The 22,255-nt window shown below is 43.4% G+C and overlaps 1 protein-coding gene across 1 annotated transcript in view; it reads right to left on the bottom strand.

The window, feature by feature from the left end:
• The window catches only part of LOC115461897, a 52,144-nt gene that overhangs the window by 8,197 nt on the left and 21,692 nt on the right, over window positions 1–22,255 (bottom strand). The window contains exon 5 of the mRNA XM_030191954.1: window positions 8,688–8,765. Coding sequence (XP_030047814.1) covers window positions 8,688–8,765 — 78 coding nt within the window. The remainder of the gene's footprint in view (window positions 1–8,687; window positions 8,766–22,255) is intronic.

The following is a 22,255-nucleotide window of genomic DNA, read 5'->3' as shown; positions in this document are numbered from 1 at the left end:
GCATCACATTGTGTGATGTCTTTTGGAGAGGGTGTGGTTGGTGAAAGTCCATGGGAGGACCTTAGTGTTCTTGGCGGTGTGTGGAGGATCATCCTATTTTTCAGGTACTCAGGGCCATTTCCTTTCAGGGTCTTGAAGATCAGACATAAGAGTCTGACATGGTAGTCAAATTAATGGAAAGCATGGTAACCAAACAACTTAATGATTACATAAACAAATTCACAATACTACATGAATCACAATCAGGATTTCACCCCCTACACAGCACCAAAACAGTATTAATTACTCTCCTAACTAAATTCAAGCAGGAAATAGCAACAGGTAAAAGCATACTTCTCCTCCAATTCGACATGTCAGCCAGGCTTATATTTGGAAAAACGCAGTTTGAAAGCACCAAACCCCTCCGAGAAAAACTGCACTGACTCCCAATCAAAGAACGTATTGCTTTCAAAATCTGCACCCTGGTTCATAAAATTATTTACGGCGAAGCCACGGGATACATGACAGACATCATAGACCTGCCAACCAGAAACACAATAGGATCAGCTCGAACATATCTAAATCTCCACTACCCAAGCTGCAAAGTAATCAAATACAAATCAACTTATGCATCCACTTTTCCTATTTAAGCGCACAACTATGGAACGCACTGCCAAAAGTCGTAAAAACAACATATGATCACCTAAATTTCCGGAAATCACTAAAAACAAACCTGTTCAAAAAGGAATACCCCACTGATCCAACATAAAAGCCCAAATATCTGCAACACAACGAAACCAAAGCTCGTAACGGACATAACTTAACTCTTCCTCTCTAAGATCCCCTAATGTATCTGTCACACATGAACCTTAGTCTACCACAACATCACCTTGTATTTGTTCATACCGGAACTGGTGAACGCCGATGTGGTACTATGTAAGCCACATTGAGCCTGCAAATAGGTGGTAAAATGTGGGATACAAATGTAACAAATAAAATAATAAAATAAAATAAATAAATTTAGCCCTGTATTGTACTGGTAGCCAATGAAGTTTTTGCAAAAATACAAATACAGTAGTCCAACTTAGAAAAAAGCAATGCCTGTACCAATAGTCTGAATTGTTCAAATTCAAGAAACTTTGTTATGTGTCTTAAACTCCTCAAAAGGCAAAAAAACACTCTTAGCTATGGCACTAAGTTGATATTCAAGGGATACATTTTGATCAACATAAATCCCCAATATTTTAATTACAGGAGATAATATATATCTAGTTTGATCCATCAATATACGGTACACTAATGGGTCAGGGTTATTATTATCAGTGTTTAACTTCAATTGATAATGTAACCGCCAAGAGCTAAACTGAGTTAAACATTTTTGAACAATTGATAATGCAGAAATTATAGACGACTGTACCAGAATCAACACTAATATTATCAGCATAACTATAAAGTTGTATAACCTTCTCTAGTTAGCTCCAAACCCAAAGAGTGTAGGAAGACATTAAATAGCGTAGGTGACAAAGGTGATCCTCATGGTATACCACAAGGTTTTTTCTACTAGCTTCCCATTTTGTTTTACCCTATAAGACCTAGGAACCAATAAACCCCTAAACCAATTCAAAACATATTGTCAATACCTATATGACTGAGTTCAGAAAGCATAATATCATAATCCACCAAGTCAAATGCTGACGAGAGGTCAAACTATAAAATCAGACCCTTACCATTTTGAGATAAAACAATAACTGTCTCTGTACTATGCCAAATACAGAAACCTTTATATGTGAAGGCAGCAGCCAAATTGGGAGAGCAAGACAGGAGGATGGTGGATTAAAGGACAGGTAGCCAAGCCTCTTTCAAGCCTATAGTGTCAACTTTGCAGGGATATAGCAGATTGGAACCGCTGGAGATCAACAGAGCAAGAAATCTAAACTTCCTAACTCCCCATAAACAAAATGTGGCCGTCTCCCAGAGACCTGTTTGTGAAACATATTAGAAAGGGTTGAAGATCCTTCCAGAGATTATAATATCTGTCTCCAAGTTGTATTATGTCCTTTCTGACAGGCGAGTAGAAAATCCAGGACATGGGGGATTTGGACATGGTCAGTAGTGCAGATAATTTGGCAAAGGACATACCCACTCAGGCTACACTGTTGGTGTCATCCTGCTCACAAAAGACTAAAAAATAGAGCTTATGCACCAAGTTTAGTTATAAAAATATTATGTTTTCTAGTCAAAAATAGTTTTTCCTATACATGGAATAAACCATCCATGTAAACCAGGTGTAAATCTTTAGGAATTTAAACCCATGGTTGCCACTTTTATCTTAAAATGTAACAGCAGATGTATTGTTTAGTAAATGGGAATAAGGTCCCTCTCCCCACCCAAACCTCGATGTTGAGGGCATTTTTGTAATACTATCAGGCTTATTTTCGAAAAAGAAGGGCGCCCATCTTTCGACACAAAGCGGGAGATGGGCGTCCTTCTCTCAGGGTTGCCCAAATCAGCATAATCGAAAGCCGTTTTTAGGCGTCCCCAACTGCTTCCCGTCGCGGGGACGACCAAAGTTCCCAGGGGCGTGTCGGAGGCGTAGCAAAGATGGGGCTGGGGCATGCCTAACAGATGGCGTCCTCAAGCGATAATGGAAAAAAGAAGGGCATCCCTGATTAAAACTTGGCCGACTTTACTTGGTCCTTTCTTTTTTACGACCAAGCCACAAACATGTGCCCTAAATGACCAGATGACCACAGAAGGGAATCGGGAATGACCTCCCCTGACTCCCCAGTGGTCACTAACCACCTCCCACCCCGAAAAACATCTTTAAAAACGTTTGTCTTTTTTTTTTTTTTTAGAGTGTAGGTGAAGTATGTCCTTCGCTATGCCTCTGTCCCTGCAACAGCAGTTGAGGATGTCCAAAATGTGGGTGTTTCTGTGAGAAGGACATCCATGCCTTTGCTATGTCTCTGACACCTCCTTTATTTATTTATTTGGATTTTGGATCACAAGTAGCAGCAGTGGGATTTGAACTGGCCACCTCTGGATTGCAGGACCGGTGCCCCCCCTACGCGGGGACGTCCTTGGGCGCCCCATTCGATTATGCCCTCCACGTGACTGACTAAAATAAGGTGGTGTTTCTTAAAACATTGTATCCATTATGCATGATATAAAACGGCTTGGCCTAAGTTTCCCTACTCGTCTCCCCCCCACACACTTTATTATAGCCTTTATACAAGTTGATGATATGTCCTACTTTTTTTACCCGATTTATTTTTGTTGAATGTTTATTCATTTTCTGTAATGATTCCTGTAATGTTTATGATGACTTGAAATTTAAATGAAAAGAAAATAAAAGATCACCTCCTCACATGAGATTGATCCAGTGGCCATGGCCTAATGAGCATCTTGCTCCCCCCCCTCGCTGCATCAGGCCAAAAAAATCAGAAAACCAGAAAATCTGCCTGCCCAGGGACTCTGTAAAGTCACCCATCTGAAGCTGGATCAACATGAACTCTGGTTCCTCCGTGAGGCAAATTATTCAGCTTTCACTCCTTAGTCATTCTAACTGAGACAGCTTTTAAGCTCCCAAATTCCACTAACAGTCAGTGATCCTAGCTGGTAACTCCAAGTTCCTACACCTGCCCAGCACTGCAGCTGCATTTCTTTATCCAGAATCCTGGCAATGCAGGACCAAGTATCTTCAAACTAGCAGATCAACTACAAAAGCCACTCCAGGGAGATAAATTTCTTTCTAACTCACTTACCTATCTATATGTTCCATCTTTTTTTTTACCCTTCACTATCAATAAAAAAAAGTTCTATTACGTATTGTGATGACATTGTAAGTAGTATACTGTCAGGGGCATTTTCGAAAGAGAAGGGTGCCCATCTTCCGACACAAATCGGGAGATGGGCGTCCTTCTCTCAGGGTCGCCCACATCGGCATAATCGAAAGCCGATTTTGGGCGTCCTCAACTGCAGTCCATCACGGGGATGACCAAAGTTCACGGGGGCGTAGCAGAGGCGGGACTGGGACGTGCTTAAGAGATGGGCGTCCTCAGCCGATAATAGAAAAAAGAAGGGCGACTTTACTTGGTCCATTTTTTTTCACGACCAAGCCTCAAAAAGGTGCCCAAACTGACCAGATGACCACCGGAGGGAATCGGGGATGACCTCCCCTTACTCCCCCAGTAGTCAACAACCCCCTCCCACCCTAAAAAAAAAAAAAAATTTCCAGCCTCTATGCCAGCCTCAAATATCATACCCAGCTCCATGACAGCAGTATGCAGGTCCCTGCAGTTTTAGTGGGTGCAGTGCACTTCAGGCAGGCGGACCCAGGTCCATCCCCCCCACCACCTGTTACACTTGTGGTGGTAAATGTGAGCCCTTCAAAACCCACCCAAAACCCACTGTACCCACATGTAGGTGCCCCCCTTCACCCCTTAGGGCTATGGTACTGGTGTACAGTTGTGGGGAGTGGGTTTTGGGGGCTCAGTACCGAAGGTAAGGGAGCTAAGCACCTGGGAGCAATTTGTGAAGTCCACTGCAGTGCTCCCTAGGGTGCCCGGTTGGTGTCCTGGCATGTCAGGTGGACCAGTGCACTACGAATGCTGGCTCCTCCCACGACCAAATGCCTTGGATTTGGTTGTTTTTGAGATGGATGTCCTCGGTTTCCATTATGGCCGAAAACCGGGGACGACCATCTCTAAGGTCGACCTAAATGTTGAGATTTGGGCGTCCCCGACCGTATTATTGAAACAAAAGATGGACGCCCATCTTGTTTCCATAACACGGGTTTCCCCGCCCCTTCGACGACGTCCTTAGAGATGGGTGCCCTTAGAGATGGTCGTCCCTGTTTGATTATGCCCCTCCACGCCATACTTTGTATTGTTATTTGAATACGTTTACTGCTGTAATTGCCTATTGCTCATGTTTGATCTATTCTTACTGTACACCGCCTTGAGTGAATTCCTTCAAAAAAGGCAGTAAATAAATCCTAATAAATAAATAATTTTCAGGATACAAACATCAAATCAGATTTAGCAGAAACAAAGAGTTTAAAAAATCATGAACAAACAGAGGTGTAAAGCAACACATTCTTTTGTCATCTCTTTTTTTGAGTTCTACCAGAAAATGCTCTTTAAATTGTTTCACCAAGAGCATAATTTTGTTCAGGATTGACAGGCTATATATTTGTGGAAATAGAAAATATATATCATGTTTTTAGATAAAGTGGCCTTATGATGATTGAGGCAGGAGGAAACAAAAGCTGCAAGACAGTCTCCATTACAACACTTGAAGGACAAATTTCAGTGGAGGAGTGGCCTAGTGGTTAGGGCGGTGGCCTTTGGTCCTGAGGAACTGAGTTCAATTCCCAGCACAGGCAGCTCCTTGTGACTCTGGGCAAGTCACTTAACCCTCCATTGCCTGCTGCATTGAGCCTGCCATGAGTGGGAAAGCTCGGGGTACAAATGTAACAAAAATAAATGTATTATAATAAAATGTTTACTTCATGAAATGCTCAGTCTTGGAGGCACACTGTCGATTTCAGTAATAACACAGAAACATGACCCTCAAAGATAAATGCTGGGAAAAGTTAAGATACTCTTATCGTACAATGGAATACATATCCTCGCTATTGAAAAGAAGGGGAAAGAAAAGGAAGTTTTCTATTTATTGCTTTTTGTGCTTTTCTGTGGTTTGTTCTTTCACACTGAGCATGCAGAGTGTGCTGAGTGGATTGGTGAAATACATTGTATTTGGATAGCAAAGTGTGCAATGGTGTGAAGATTTTTACAAGGCACTATATTTCATAGCATTTTCAGAAGATTTCAAGGATTTTTTGGGAGGGGGTGGTTCATCGCATTGCTTCCTTCCTCTCCTGCACCCGGAATACCCTGTCTTCCTGCTTCCGTTAATTGGCTAGTTGTGCTGACATCTTCCCTGATTTGTGTTTCTGATCAAAAAAATCTCTGCTATGAGATATGAAAGACTTTTTTTTGTTTGTTTAAATTCTCGCCTCTTAGGCCCTCACTTTTTATACACTTGTTTTGGGAACAGCTTTGTTATTTCTGTCTCAGGCAATAATTCTTCCCTTTCAGAAGGCCTTAAAAGTTTCTTCATCCCAAAACTGGCAACCCCAACACCTCAGTGCAGAGCATGTGCCTAACTCAGGAACCACAAGAAAGTGATTTACAGCAACCTCAACCATTTGCCTTCTTGCAGGTCTTCATCTTTCATGTACGTAAATTGAGGCAAACAAGAAAGGGAATGAAACTGTGGTTTGTGACCTAAACCTGCCATCCTTTTTCAGGGGCATCTGAAGCCCAAATATAAATAACCCCAAAGTCACCACTCAGTAAAACAAAACTGTGAATTTAGTGACCAGGCTTGCAGAAAACAAACAGCTCTTGCAGTCTTAAAATACAGCTAACCACCATAAGGCTGTACTTGGTCATTATTCACTGTATCATGCTTACTTCCAGCATCTGTTAAAATCTTCTCAATTGCACCAGCTTCAAGGGCAAGCTGCATGGGTCGCTTTGGGTTTTTAACCTGTCACTATTTACTGTGTTACTATAGTGTTTGTGGGAAGCAATAAACTGTCTCCCACCTCCAGTACAGCCAATTTTGCTTTTGTGCCAGTTCTGCTGCCAAATTACACAGGATTTTAAAAAAATGCATCTTTTATGACTTTATCATTTTTTTTTCTATTCTTCTACTACTACTACTCTATTTCACAACCAGTTTTAGAGTTCCCACATCGTTCAAAGGACTGGGAAATACCCTGCTAGACAGCATTTTTACAAGGAACATACTAATTAATGTTTTTGTTTTTGACTACATGATGCAATAGAGAATTGGAGTTTGGAATCTGTATCACTCCACTGGCAAATGAACTTAGAACCCAGACACCACAAAACAAAACAAAACAAAACACCCAGTAAGATAAACCCAGTGACAGGCTGCAACTGTGACACAGAGAAACTAGGTTTCATATGTGTTTCTCATATCAGTGGGGCTGGAGATGCTACTGAAAGGACATTTTAAGCCTCTGGGGTTGAAAGGGTGCCAATCATCAGGTAACAGCAACACCTACTGGCCACACTTACAGTCCCTGATTACAGGACTTTAGAGCAGGGGCGTATCTGCGTGGGGCCACAGGGGCCTGGGCCCCTGCAGATTTCGCCCTGGCCCCCCTCCCCGCCGTCAACCCTCCCCCGCTGCTTACTTTTGCTGGCGCCGAGGTCCGACCCGCAATCTCCGTTTTTCGTCTTCCTCCGTGGCCATGCTTCCAGGAAGTAACGCTGCAGTGCTGATTCGTTGAATCCAGTTCGGCGTCAGACGTCAGACGTCGAACTGGGGTCAACGAATCAGCACTGCAGCGTTACTTCCTGGAAGCATGGCCACGGAGGAAGACGAAAAACGGAGACTGCGGGTCGGGACCTCGGCGCCAGCAAAAGTAAGCAGCGGGGGAGGGTTGACGGCGGGGAGGGGGTGGAGAGAGGCGGCGGCGGCGGGGGGGGGGGGGGGGGGGAGGGAGGCAAAAATGTGCCCCCCCTCTCTGGCTCTGGCCCCCCCTACCGCCGGATTCCAGATACGCCCCTGCTTTAGAGGATGACCTGTGTCCATTACTGCAGTAACAGAGTTAACTAAGGGGTCCTTTTACCAAGCTGTGTTAAAATGGGTCCTGCGGTGACCAGGGGCATAGCCAGACCTCAACGTAGGGGGGGTCTGGAGCCCAAAGTGTGTGTGTTTGTGTGTGTGGGGGGGGGCACAGTTTGGTTCACCTCTCTGCCGCAACCCCACATGCCTTGGCTGTCAGAGATCCCCAACCCCCGCCAGCTGAAGCCTTTCTCCAGTGCTGTTCTTTGCACATTGCCTGCCCTGCTTCCCCTCACATCACGTGCATGCTCGGTTTTAGTGAAACTGAGCATGCACGGCTTCACACATGCACGCAATGTGAGAGGAAGCAGGGCAGGCAATGCACAGAGAACAGCGCTGGAGAAAGGCTTCAGCTGGCGGGGGTTTTATTTTATTTATTTATTGCATTTGTACCCCACATTATCCCACCTATTTGGGATCTCCCGCCAGCCAAACCAGGGGCCCCAGATCCAATTTGGGGGAGCCCAGGTCCCCTGTAGCTATGCCACTGGCGGTGATGTTGGTACATGGATTTACCGTGCAACAAGGCCCCCTTTTACTGCATTAAGTAAATTGCTTTTTTCCCCGGGGGGGGGGGGGGAGGGAGCCCTTTCTGCCTCCTATTTAGGAGGTGGCAAGGGTTCCCGTGCTAACCTGACGGTAGCCAGGCAGCTCTGCTGGGTAAGCCCCTGGCACTAAAAGAAAAAAAAAAAATATATATATATATTATTTTTGGTGCACTGAAAATGGAGCATGGCAACACCCAGCAGTAGGGACGATTTGTCGTGCGCCATTGACAAGGTAGCCCTACCGCGGCTTTGTAAAAGGGCTCGTAAGTCGGGGGGGGGGGGGGGATTTGGCTGAAGACTCAATGAACCACGGCCTATAAAGAGCACAAGAAACTGAAATACAAAAAGCAAACTCTTCTTCTTTGGATTTACTTACCCAGGTGAATGCTTGCAGTTTTAAAGAAGCATTTTTATTTTTTTTAAATCAAGACAAAAAAATTATTTTGAATCTGAAACAAGTATTTTAAGATACATCAAATATGAAAATGCGTATACCTCAAGAAACCTTCCATCTCCTTGGCTTGTTACATATGAATCCTGATGGGACCAGATAGCTAACCATGGCCGACAGATCTATAGGAATATAAAAAGTTTAGAAAAAAAATTATTGCACTAAAATTTATCCTGGAACTCTGCAAGAAAACAAAGCAGTCTGTCATTTTACAGAATGTATATGCATTTAAAAAACAAAAATACCTACAGAAGCTAAGAGTGAATAACCAATCTCCAAGTCATTATTATATATTCAAAAAAAAATATCAGAATGCCATACTTACAGAACATAATATACATTTTTTAAACTATTGCTTATATATGCAAACATAAAATGACAAGAGAATTTACCAATTCTCAACCCTTTTCTTCTGTTAATGTTCATGCTTACAATCTTTTAAATTAAGGGCCAGATTCTATTTAGCACACTTTGGAGGCGCATAATCAAAAGGGACGCCCATGTTTTGCTGAGGAAGTCCTTGCAAAACGTCCCAATAGAGGGGTGGGGAAACTCTTATTATTGAAACAAGATAGACATCCATGTTTTGTTTCGATAATACAGTCGGGGACACCCAAACCTTGAAATTTAGGTCATCCTTAGAGATGGTTTCTGATTTTCGGCGATAATTGAAACCAAGGACACCCATCTCAGAAATGACCAAATGCAAGCCCTTTGGTTGTGGGAGGAGCTAGCATACGTAGTGCACTGGTCCCCCTGACATGCCAAGACACCAACCGGGCACCCTAGGGGGCACTGCAGTTGACTTCAGAAATTGCTCCCAGGTACATAGCTCCCTTACCTTGTGTGCTGAGCCCTCCCCCCCCAAACCCACAACTGTACACCACTACCATAGCCATTAAAGAGGAAAGGGGACACCTAGATGTGGGTACAGTGGGTTTGTGGTGGGTTTTGGAGGGCTCACATTTACCACCACAAGAGTAACAGGTAGGGGGGGGGTGGGCCTGGGTCTGCCTGCCTGAAGTGCACTGCACCTACTACAACTGCTCCAGGGACCTGCATACTGCTGTGATGGACCTGAGTATGACATTTGAGGCTGGCACAAAATATTTTGAAAGATTTTTTTGAGGGTGGGAGGGGGTTAGTGACCACTGGGGAGTAAGGGGAGGTCATCCCCGATTTTCTCTGGTGGTCATCTGGTCTGTTCGGGCACCTTTTTGTGCCTTGGACGTAAGAAAAACAGGACCAGGTAAAGTCGTCCAAGTGCTTGTCAGGGACGCCCTTTTTTTTCCCATTATGGGTCGATGACGTCCATGTGTTAGGCATGCCCAAGTCCTGCCTTCGCTACGCCTCTAACACGCCCCCGTGAACTTTGGTCATCCCTGCGACGGAAAGCAGTTGGGGACATCCAAAATCGGCTTTCGATTATACCGATTTGGCGACCCTGTGAGAAGGACACATCTTCCGATTTGTGTCGCAAGATGGGCGTCCTCTTTCGAAAATGTGCCTGTTAGCGTTCTGCGCTGAAATCTAAGCATATTTTGTAACAATGGGTGTAACTTAATTGACTTAACAAGCTAATCAGCATTGTTAGCATGCATCTAACAAGCAATATTGAGCACTAATTGGCAATAATTAGAATTTACACACACACCTCACTAAGCGTATTCTGTAATGGACTGCACCTAAATTCTAATGCATGCAGTTCAAGAGGGGCAGAGAAATGGGAGTTCCAAAATCTACGAGTGTTGTGATGGAATATGGCCCAGTCCTTGTAAATCTACGTTCAGGGATTTACGCCATGCTTTCATTGGTGTAAATGGAGGCGCGTAGTTTTAGGCGCTGGGATATCAAGTAAGCATATTCCATATACTGCGCCTAAATCTACGCTTAGCCAGAAATGTTTTCCGTGCGCCATATATAAAATCTGGCCCTAAATGTCTCATTTGAAGGAATATAAACAGCGTTAGACTCTAACATTTTGCCAGTCCGTTGCTACGTCTCATGTAGCTGCCCTAAGGAGAGTGTGTTTAAAGGTGTTCCTACAAATTATGTGCATTCTTATAGAATATGCCCAATTCGTGCCTATTTTAGGTGCCGGCATTACGCCTTCTGAAAGTAGGTGTAAATGCAGGCAACTTAAGTTAGTCACAAATTAGTCGCTATTCTCTATAGTGCAGATACTCTTTAAAGAATAGGGCTCAATGCATAATTTTTCCACGCTGATTTTTCAGCACGACTTGCTGAATCCAGTCCTTCCTGCAGCAAACCATGCAGTCACAAGCAACAGTTCATATTCACCCTCTAAACTTACAACATTGTTAACCCTAGTCCTGAGAAGACTGTTGTGCCTCTGGGTGCACGTATACCTTCAGGCCTTTCCTCAAACTAGGCAGGCTCTCTTATTGCTCCAGGGAAAATGATGACCTCTTTGGTCCGGATTCAGATTGCCTGTACTTCCCAAAGAACTCTGCTGCTATAACTTGTTATCCATGCTGTTCTCTCTCATATCCTACTTGGCTCGTTCCACTCTCTAATGTCAGCTCTGTGAGGGGCCGTTACAGGGCGTACCAGCTTCTCCCTCTGGCTCCACTAGAAGTCTAAGACTCCACTTCCTGAAGACTTCTCCAGGTACTGGCACAAAACTCTATCTTTTCTCATTCTACACTCGAAGGGACATAGCAGCCCAGGACAGACTGTCCAGTTCCTTCTCCTCTACCCTCCAACTTACTCAAGCCACGTGCCCTGCCTCTATTTAAGGTTGCTAACTTTTTGACAAAGAAAAACCCTGCCTACATTCAATGCATTAAAATGTATTAGAACAAGAACTGGCAATGTCCAGCATATGTGCTGCATGCTGGCATGTGAACACATTCCTTCTAACATACTGAAACCTTCATGTTCAATGTATGTTGTTATATCAGCACAAGCCACACCTGCTAAAGTGAGTGCCAATGTGATGTCATAATATTCATTACATCATCATTCACTCTTCAAACATTGTGTACTACAGACTAAACCTCAACCACACATGTAAGCACAAATTGTTCTCCCATTCAGCACTGCCCTCTCTGTGTCATGCGTCATATGTATGTATTGAGAGGAGAGAATGAATCCCAGCAGTGGCAGAAGACAGGGCGGCTGGGAAATATTAACCAGAATGTTACACTTACTACAGGTCGTCCTTGAGACAGATTGAGTATGGCAGAATTTGATGCTTTAAGGCTGCTTGGTGCCTTCAATATACACTGGGTGCTGTATTACATCTATGCCATTTTTAACGGAGCCAGCGGGAGGGGGGAGAAAAGGAGGGACCTGGCGCCACCAGGTTTGCACTTGCTCAAGAAGAGCCCTCAACCCCAGGCACTCAACAAAACCTAAAAATTAGGCTTGGAGGCCTAGCCAGAGCTGCTGCTGTGTGTGACCACCACCTGCTGAGATAGAGAACATACTGAGGAGTTTCCGGCAGCACATGACCACATATAGGGAGGCAAAAGTTTGCTCTCTATCTCCACCTGCTGGTAGATGGACACAACCCACCAGTCTATGGATTGATCAGCATGATGATATGGAAGTTTATCGTATGATTCAAAAGTTCAGCACAGCTGACTCAAGTGTTGTAGTTGTGGCACTGAGCATCCTGGATGGTGGAGCAGCATGAAGTAAGGCTTTGCTCAACAGTAGGAGAGGAAAAAATCTTCCCTTTCATTACGACATCATGGATGGGGGCAGAGGTGGGGGAGGGGTCAGAAAATTACCAGATCTCTACTACTACTACTTATCATTTCTATAGTACTACTAGACGTATGCAGTGCTGTACACTTGAATGTGAAGAGACAGTCCCTGCTCGACAGAGCTTACGATCTCTCAGATATGGCACTGGTTGGCTTCTGACCCCCCCCTCTTTCCAATCATTTTTCCTTTGTAAAATGTTACTGGTGGTGGTGGGTTAAGTGCTAAAAAATACAACGTACTAGAAGACAAGTAAAGTAAATACTATACTTACCACTTTGCCATAGGGCACTGGTTGCTAATCTTTTTCAAAGCTCCTGACCCTTCTTCTGTTGCTAATCTTAATGACTGCCTCTTAAGGGTCTGTTCCTGGCTCAGGTCCAACCTTCTGTTTCTAAATACCTCTAACGTGAGTCTATCTTTTTTCCCTCCTCACTACACATCTCACTCCCAGACTCCTGTCTGAACAGGCAGCACCTACCGTTCAAGGATTCAGTTAAGATTTTTGGTGTGACAATCAACTCTTCCTTTACATTTAAGCCTCACAGACTCAGTCATTCGCTCCTCCTTCTTTGCTCTTCATCATGTTCAGTCTGTACGCTTGCTCCTCCTTGCATTTCTGTCATGTCCTCTCCTTCTTGCCCTGGTCATCTTTCGCCTCGACTACTGTAATTCTCTCTTTGCTGGTCTCCCTCTTAGCAGCAAACACTTACAGCTAATTCAGTGCACTGCAGTCAAACTCTTACACAATGCTCACCGGTTCGATCGTGTTATCTTATCTGCCTCCTACAGAAAGAGCACTGGCTTCCCATTTCAGCACGAATTAAATTTAAAATACTCTGGTTGGTCTACAAATTCAGTTTCCTTACTGCCCCTCTTATCCCTTACTCCCCCCTTCACTGCCTCCGCTCCGCTGATAATCTCCTCACTCTTCCACCACCCTCACTCCTCCGCCTCAACAACACTAACAGGCTACTGGCCAAACGTGTTGAGGGGTTGAGTAATAGTCTGCCCGTTGTGGTGCATTATTGCATTTTTCTAAACCTTCTCTGAAGGGGTATAGCAGCACTGGTGGAGAGAGGACATGGGAGTGTTAGCATGTTACATTTAACGCATGCTAACACAGGAGGTGGTACGTGATCCTGCACTATTGGTTATATTAATGCACGACCTGCAATTAAAAAATAGAGAAATGCCCCCAGCAAGAGCTACATTAGATCTGGGCTTAGGGAGAAACTCTACATATGGCACTGAAAGATGCTACATCCACACTGAATTTTCAGCACAAAAAAGCATTCTAATGGCTGCAAGACACTGAAACAGGGCAGAAAATGGCAGATCCACATGAAAAACACTTAATGTGCCCATTTATAGCATAGCGCGTGTTTCTGTGCGGATCTGCAAAGGGGGTGTGGTATTCTCGTAAAATGCACGCAGTGTAATAGAATTTCAGGGATCTGCACCCAACTTGCGCACTGAGATTTACACCTGGTTTCAGCTGATGTAATTCCTCATGTCTAAAGCTGAGCACGGATCCCGGCTTTATGACCTATTCTATAAAGGGAGCAGATCCTGGAACATCCATTACAGAATACCGATTTTTTCAGTGCCAAATTTGAAGCACCATTTATAGAATTTCCCCCTTAATGTGTGGTAAAATCCTGTGTTACAACACGTTAAGTCTAGATTTTAGCGCACTTTAACAAAAAGGGCCCCTAAAGTAACATTTCAATCACAAAAAAGAAGGTTTTGAAACGTTAAGAGAACAAACTGGATAGAGAGCATGATGAAGTTCAACTAGATATTTGGGGCTTTGAACAGTTCATCAATGTTTGGGAACAAAAGGATTTTACTCTAGTCTAGTTAATGACAAATTCCATTAGCAGAAATCATGACCTGTAGCATCAAAGGAAGCAAATGTTATGAATCTATACAGGTAGGACCTACAATAAAAGGCAGGTTCCACACACTCACTACACAAGGAGAAAATATTTCAGAGGTATTTTCACAACTGGTCTTTTTGGGCTTCTTTTAAAAAACCGCGCTAGTGATTCCCATGAGGCAAATGAAAGGAAGCCCAAAGGAATTTAACGGGCTTCCTTTCATTTGCCGCACCGAGAATCGGTAGCGTGGCTTTGTAAAAGAGGCCCTTAGTTTTTGAAACCAGAGAATTATTTTTACTCAGTGGCATGCAGCTCATTGGTCTTCTCTCTACTTACATGTATGAAACTTGGGGCAGGTCTGTGCCAAGCTTTCTTTGGATCAGGAAAATCTTTCTGCTGTGCAATATAAATGTGGTGGGGTTTTTTTTCCCCAGTTCCACCAACCAAAATCATTGTTTGGTCAAGAAACTGAACAGATGACCTCCTGACCTGAATTAGATTTGCATTCCAACCAGGAATGAAATAGAAACTAATCTTGTTGCTAAGGTTATTGGACAAGGTAGGTCCAGTTCAGTTGGTTTTCAAGGACAAAAACTCCCTGCAGGAACTAGTAGGCGGACACAGTAGGTTTCTGCAGGTAAGCTGAAGCAAAAAACAAAACAAAAAAAAACCCCCAAGAACAGCCTAAGGCAAAACCAAACAGGATTCCCTTTGTTAAGAGTACAAGTTTACACAGATAGCAATAAGGAATATAAATATGACCTGCTCAGCAAAAAGGAACCAAAAATGGGGTATGTGAATTATTTATACCACAAGATAGAGGGATATCAACTACATAATCCTGCAAAATGTCAGCCTCAAGCATGGATTAATTACACCTTTAAAAAATGAAAAACGTTTTATCAATAGAAAAGTAATTAACCCCAGTAATCACATACCCCACTTTAGGTACCTGCAGTTTTAGGCTGTAGAAAAAACATCAAAAGTGTGAAAAACATTGCACAGTCCTATTCTACTGACCCTATAGTACACAAAACTTTCAAAAATACACGTTGCCCCTCCAAACTTTTATAGCCTTTATCTCTTGTTATTTATAACCCCTCTATTGGTACCTTTTTGCTCAGTGAGTCGCAAATACTGGCAGCACCAGCCATGTAAAAGCTTCTTTAAAAACAGACCCCGTACCCTAGGGCCATACCAAGGGCTGTGTGAGCAGTGCGGCCGTATAGGCGCAAAGGAGGGAGGGATAACAAAATTGTTCCCTGTCCATGGTCTCATCTACTTGGCCAGGGGTGCCAGAGGCCTGTCACAAATATAACTTTAGGCATGACTTAATTTTAAAGATCCCAAAAATAGCTTTGAGCATTCGCAGTGCAGGTGGGATGTGAAGAATAGTTGTTGCAATCGCTGCTGGAGCTACGTCTGCTGCAGCTCAGCCATCATGTATAACTAGGTCAGATGCGATATTTATTTACTTATGACATTTAATCCCACATTATCCCAACCGCTCTCAAGTTTGATGTGGCTAGCAATAAAAATTACATAGAGGGGCATAATCGAACGGGGCGCCCAAATTTTCCTAAGGGCGTCCTCACAGGACGTCCCTGCAAAGGGACAGGGAAACCCATATTATTGAAACAAGATGGGCGGCCATCTTTTGTTTTGATAATACGGTTGGGGACGCCCAAATCTTTAAGGTTGACCTAAATGTTGAGATGGTCGACCTTAGAGATGGTCGTCCCTGATTTTTGAGGATTGGTTGTAAGAAAAAAATGGACCAAGTGCTCATCAGGAATGCCCTTCTTTTTTCCATTATTGCTCGAGGACGCCCATCTGTTAGGCACGCCCCAGTCCCGCCTCCGACACGCCCCTGGGAACTTTGGTCATCCCCGTGATGGGAAGCAGTTGGGGACGCCCAAAATTGGCTTTTGATTGGGCGACCCTGAAAGAAGGACGCCCATCTCCCGATTTGTGTCGAAAGATGGGCGCCCTTCTCTTTCGAAAATAAGCCTGATAGTATCAGATAAAAGAATATACATGGTGCAAGTTATAACATGAGGTGGGATAATCATAATACAGTTACAACACTGGAAATAGCGATTAGTAGAATAACCGATATAATGCGAGATAAGTTTATTTAGTTATTCATTCATACTTGTATCCCACAATTATCCAAAAATGAGTTTTGGTTCAATGTGGATTGGAGGGTCATTTGTAAGCCTTAATTAACACCAGAAACAGTTAATTAGCGAATTTATCTTCTGTTAGTAGAAATGTATTAGGGGCCCTTTTACTAAGCCACGTAGGTGTATCAATTTTGCGTTACCGCCCGGCTACCGTGTGGCCTTGGCGGTAATTTCATTTTTTACATGCGTCCACTATGTGCGCTGGAAAATAATTTTTAGCTTCCTGTGTGTGGCGGAAACTGGGCAGTAATTGTCATTCTACGCGCATAGACGAGTACCACACGGTTACCATGTGAGACCTTACCACTAAGTCAATGGGTGGCAGTAAGGTCTCAGACCCAAAATGGACGCATGCCAATTTTTATTTTGCCGCACGTCCATTTTCAGCAAATATGTAAAAAAGGCCTTTTTTACAGGTGCACTAAAAAATGGATCTGCACGTGCCAAAAACACGCGCCTACACTAGCACGGCCCATTTTTCAGCGCACCTTAGTAAAAGGACCCCTTAAAGAGGAAAGCTTTTAAAACTTTATGGATTTAATGGATTTAGGTGAGGAGTTCCACCATTAGTGCTCTGAATGAACTGATTTATAAACTATACTAGCAAAAAAGGCCCGTTTCTTTGAGAGATGAAACGGGCGCTAGCAAGGTTTTTGTGTCCAGCGACCGTCCTATTCCCCAGCCCCCCCTGCAGGCACCCATGGCCAGGGACCCAGCTGTCCCCCAACTCCCCTCCAGGCAGGCACCTGTCCGCTGCTGTCGCTCCATCCCCCGGCCCCCCCTGCAGCCACCCATGGCCAGGGATCCAGCTGTCTCCCAACCCCCCTGCAGGCAGGCACCTGTCCGCTGCTGTCGCTCCATCCCCCGGTCCCCCCTGCAGCTACCCATGGCCAGGGATCCAGCTGTCCCCCAACCCCCCTCCAGGGACCTGTCCGCTGCTGTCGTTGGTGCTCTGCGATGCGGTGTGCATGTGAAAAATGGCCGGCGAGGGGCAGGGGGAGATGGCGTTTCGTGGAGTGTGTTTGCTCCGCCCTCGTCATCATCACGTTGTGACGGGAGGGCGGGGCACACACTCTTGGGCAAACCGGATATCTCGCCCGCTTCAGAGTTCCGGTTGGAGGCTTCATAGAACGTTGGAGGTGCCTTTTATATATAGAGATTCTTGCAGCTTGGGAAGTGGTATTAAGTAGTCTCTAGCTCCAGGGATAGCATTTCGTGGAGGGCATTCTAAGAGATATTGCATACGTTCAAGAGTTAAGCCTTACTGAATTTGGAAGATGACGGTACAGAGTTTGAAGGTGACTCTGGCTTTAATTGGCAGTCAATGCAGTTTAAGTAATAAAGGTGAAGCTCTTTCAAAACAAGATACTCTAAAGATAAGTCAGGCTGCTGTGTTTTGGGTATATATACTCCCTGCACCCTGCATAGATAGCATTACAATAGTCAAATTGTGTCAGAACAAGGGATTGTACTAGGAGTCTAAAATCTTTAGTGAGAAGAAAGATCTTATTCATTTAAGTTTCCAGATGGTTTTAAGGATTTGGCAGTAATGAATTGAAGCATGTGGTTAAAAAATTAGGTGTTGGTCTATAGTGACACCTAATATTTTTAGTGTGGGTTCCAGAGGGTATGTGGTTTGATCTATCGTACAGCTGTTGTGGGTGGAGTGGTCAAAAGGGTTTGTTACTATCAGACCATGTTCTTTAAAATCTTCAAGGAGATTTCTGTTGGTTAATGAGTACAAGAAACAGGAATTTATTTGGGGAAACCCCCTATACTATGGAATGGTTTATCATCCAGTATTAGAGAAATCTCCATCTATGTGATGTTTCGGTGAGATTTTAAAACTTGATTATTCAAAAAATATCTATTTATTTGAATATCTAAATGACCTGTTTATGATTTTTATGTTTTCTTTTGTAGTATTTTATTACCGTTTTTAAATACATGTGCATTTGCTGTACGATGGTTTCTGTTATTTTTAACTATTGTGACCCGCCTTGAAATATGTGCCACAAAAATGTATACTTGCTGAATTCTCCTTTAATGGAATTCAGAGCAACTGTTGATTCTTTGGGAGGAGAAGAAATCTCCTGCCACATGGAGAAAAAAAAAAAGCCTAATAGTTTGCTGCAGGCACTCCAGATAAATCAAATGGTTAAACATTAAACATTGTGTTTACTTTCTTTTGTACATACAGCCCTCAGTTTATGCAAAGGCAATATAAACAGAAATGTTGTAATTAAGCCTGACGTTTTCTGACTGCTCTGAAGGGAGGGGATAACACCCTGGCAACCCTACAGTTTAGGCATTTAGTAATAATATGCCTTATTTCAAATCATGTCCCATTTTCATTTTTGTTGAAACTGGTAAAGTTGTTAAATTTCAACAGAGCAAAGCAGTCGGCTGACCTGTTTTTCTACTTCTCGCCCCCTCCCCCACTGTCTAGTCTGCATTTACCAGAGCTTTGAAGGATTTCTCCCAGCCTGACCTCAACCTCTACTGTGCCCCTTCGCATGATCACAAGTCAGTATGTGCACATCCCAAAATTAAAAGTTGCTGTGCACAGAAACCAAGCACACTTACTTCCAAAAGGAGCAGGATGCTCTATTGGTATAAAACTGTACCCTTCAAGTTTCTGCCATCCTATGCACCTCTTACTTACAAAAATGAAAAAAGGTACAAAATACACTTAGAAAAGAACTTAGGGGCTGATATTTAGCAGGCCAGAGACAGGTCAAAAGTTAGTTGGATAACTTTATTAACTAGATATTCAGTAACCAGTCAAGTCCCTCTGCTGGACACAATTGGTTAAACTTATCTAGGTAACCTGGGATCTGTTATTTGCGAAGCCCAACTTAACCTGTCAATAATTGGTGCTATCTAGCCCCCAGCACGCTCCAAAGGCTGCCTTGACTTATCCGGATACATTCCATCTGACTTCATTCAGACAAAATTTGTGCTCTCAGTCGGCTGGATAAGATTTGAAAACAATAAAATCTGTCAGGGTAACTCCCAAACTTACCTCGGAAAGCTGTTTCATTATTGTACTCTTAGGGGCCCTTTTACTAAGCTGCGTAGGCACCTACATGTCAGAACTACCACCCGGCTACCGCGTGGCCCGGGCGGTAACTTTATTTTGTACGCGCGTCCACTAAGCTTGCCAGAAAAAACATTTTATTTTCTGACGCGTGGTGCTAACGAGGCAGTAATTGGCATTGTACACGAACTGACGATTACCGCCCGGTTAACGCGTGAGACCTCACCGCTAAGTGAATGGGTGGCGGTAAGGTTTCAGGCCCAAAATGGACATGCACCAATTTTAATTTTGCTGCACGTCCATATTTGGTAAAAAAAAAAAAAAGAGGCCTTTTTTGCAAATGCGCTGAAAAATGGACCTGTGCGTGTCCAATACACACGTCTACAACAACGCAGGCCATTTTTCGGCGCACCTTAGTAAAAGGACCCCTTAGACACCACTGGTACATTTGGGAATGATAAAAGATTTTTCTTACTTGTTTTGTTATTTTGGTTAACTTTAGTTTGGTTTTCCTTTTGCTGCTTTTTAAAATTGTTTAAAATCTTGATTGTTGTGTGTGTCCCAATAACCTTTTTACTTGGTGCCCTGTCCATCCCAAATGCTTAGGTTATGCTTGGAAAGGGCAAAAAGGGATGAGATTTTTTCCCCCTTTAGATCCACGCATGTATCTGAACATGCACACATTGACAAATCCATTTTCCATGCCAAATTTGCTCATGACTTGAGACTTCTTAAGTAAGATGACTCTTTTGCAATGTATATGTTTAGCCTCAGACTTTAAAAGACCCTAAGTTAAATGTTTTATTCTCTCCATGACCTACAGGAATGCATTTGTGCAACACGTACACCACAAGCTTCAAAAGCATACAGTATCTATAAGACAAAAACACATATGGGAGGCTCTGTAAATCAAATGGCCAAGATCTGAACTGGCCCATGAATTATTTTCAGTAATGATGTCCTACATTGTTGTCGTTGCTGCATCTACTTATTTGTCCCTGTTCAGGGCACTTCCGTAATTAAATAGCCTATAAATTTGTGCCCATAAAGGAAGAGGTGATCTGGTTAATTCAACTTTTACTAGACAGTAAATTCCCTCTGTATACAGTTTGCAGCTAGAAAGAAGACCTAGCAGGCCTTCTGAGTTTAATAGTTGATAAACCATGCAATTAGGTGAAAAGGTGTTTACTTCATTGGCAGACGCTTACCCTCTGAACATCAGGATTAATTCTTTTGTCAGTTTAGATGCTTCATTTCCAAGCCTTTCATCTAACACTGATAAAGAGAGGCCAAAGGCAACCATGCTCCAGAGGCTTTTTTTTTTCAAGACAGAAATGTATTGTGCTATCTATTGAATAACATTGTTCTTTATCATCCTTGACTTGTTATGAATGAAAAAGCTGTCTGGGAGGAAAAACAAGGAGAATCGCAACTCCAAAGCTGCATTCAATCATACCAAAGCAAAACAGAAACAAACAGGCACCAACTGAACTTCCCAACCTTCAAAGACTCTTCACAAATAGTGAATCCATCAAGACCTAGTCGACAGCCTCACATACGTAGCTCCTGAGTTAGTGCGAGCCCAACAAGGAAGGTTGCATGAAGAGAAGTTCAAAGAGCTTTACATATACTAGGTAGGTAACTGGGCACCCATTTTACTCTCAAGTAGTCCTTAAAATCTGAATATGAATAAAAGGGGCCAAAAACAAGTAGAAGACACCAATCTGCTATGTACAAGTTCTGAGATTTGTTCCACCCAGTCCCACTGCCTTAAATGAAATCAGTCCTGAGCAGAATGCCTGACCACTTCTGGCAGGATCCATGTACAATACCACCTGAATTCCTTATTATACTGGTTAGAAACCCCAAACAGCCAAACATTTTGTGCCACTACTGTTCCAGAAGCACGTGAGTCATGTTAATGCATAACCTTCAAAAAGCTAATAACTTTGCTGCTTGCGAGAAAGAAAAGTACTTTAAGGCACCACTGTTTTATTCTAGTTACTTGCAATTAGATGACGGCAGACTTTTATGTCAATCACATAATGACAGCACAATAATAGATATACAGGTTTCCCTTTATCTGCCAGAAAAGCCACAGTCTTGAAAGCCGAGCTGCCACTTGTGTAACAAAAAAAAAAAGCTGAATGCTTATAATTTAATTTTGATTTTTTTTTTAATTTGTTATGCGCATAATTTCTGGGAGTGTACGAAATCCTTCTACTCTATTTGATTAAAACTATCTCACAAACACAGTAAACCAGAGGGAAGAACTAAAATCTGACAAACTCATTTTGCACAAATTCACCAAACTAGTTTGCAAAGTTCTCCCCTCCGAAGGGACACCACATTGTAAGTGGTGGAGGGGCTTCCGTGTTTCAATGACTCAGAGGGCTATGCTGTAGGGTTACCCATATCAGAGAGGCCTCTGAGGAGAAACCAGACAAAGAGTGTCCCAACCTGGAGGATCCAAGATGGCGTTGAGCGAGGACGTATGCTAGTTGATTTCCCGTTTTACACCAGAATGCCTGAAGAGGGCGCGCTCCCCAGAGAATGGGGAAGAGAAAAGGCAAAGCCATGGTGCTGTCCTCCTCGAACACGGCTGGGGTTCCCACCACTTCTCAGTCTATTTTGGAGAGATTCGGGGTCATAACGTCGGGGATATCAGTTCTTGCTTCGGGGAACAGCAAGGCTTTATTGCCGAATCTAGTGGAGGGAGTGACTTTGAGTCCCCCTGTTGGCACGACCCCTCCAAGACCCAGAAATAGTAA

This window comes from Microcaecilia unicolor, chromosome 2 (assembly GCF_901765095.1).
Source record: "Microcaecilia unicolor chromosome 2, aMicUni1.1, whole genome shotgun sequence".
In the NCBI taxonomy this organism is placed as follows: domain Eukaryota; kingdom Metazoa; phylum Chordata; class Amphibia; order Gymnophiona; family Siphonopidae; genus Microcaecilia; species Microcaecilia unicolor.
The sequence above is the reverse complement of the archived record's forward strand: the minus strand, read 5'-3'. Positions and strand labels throughout refer to the sequence as shown.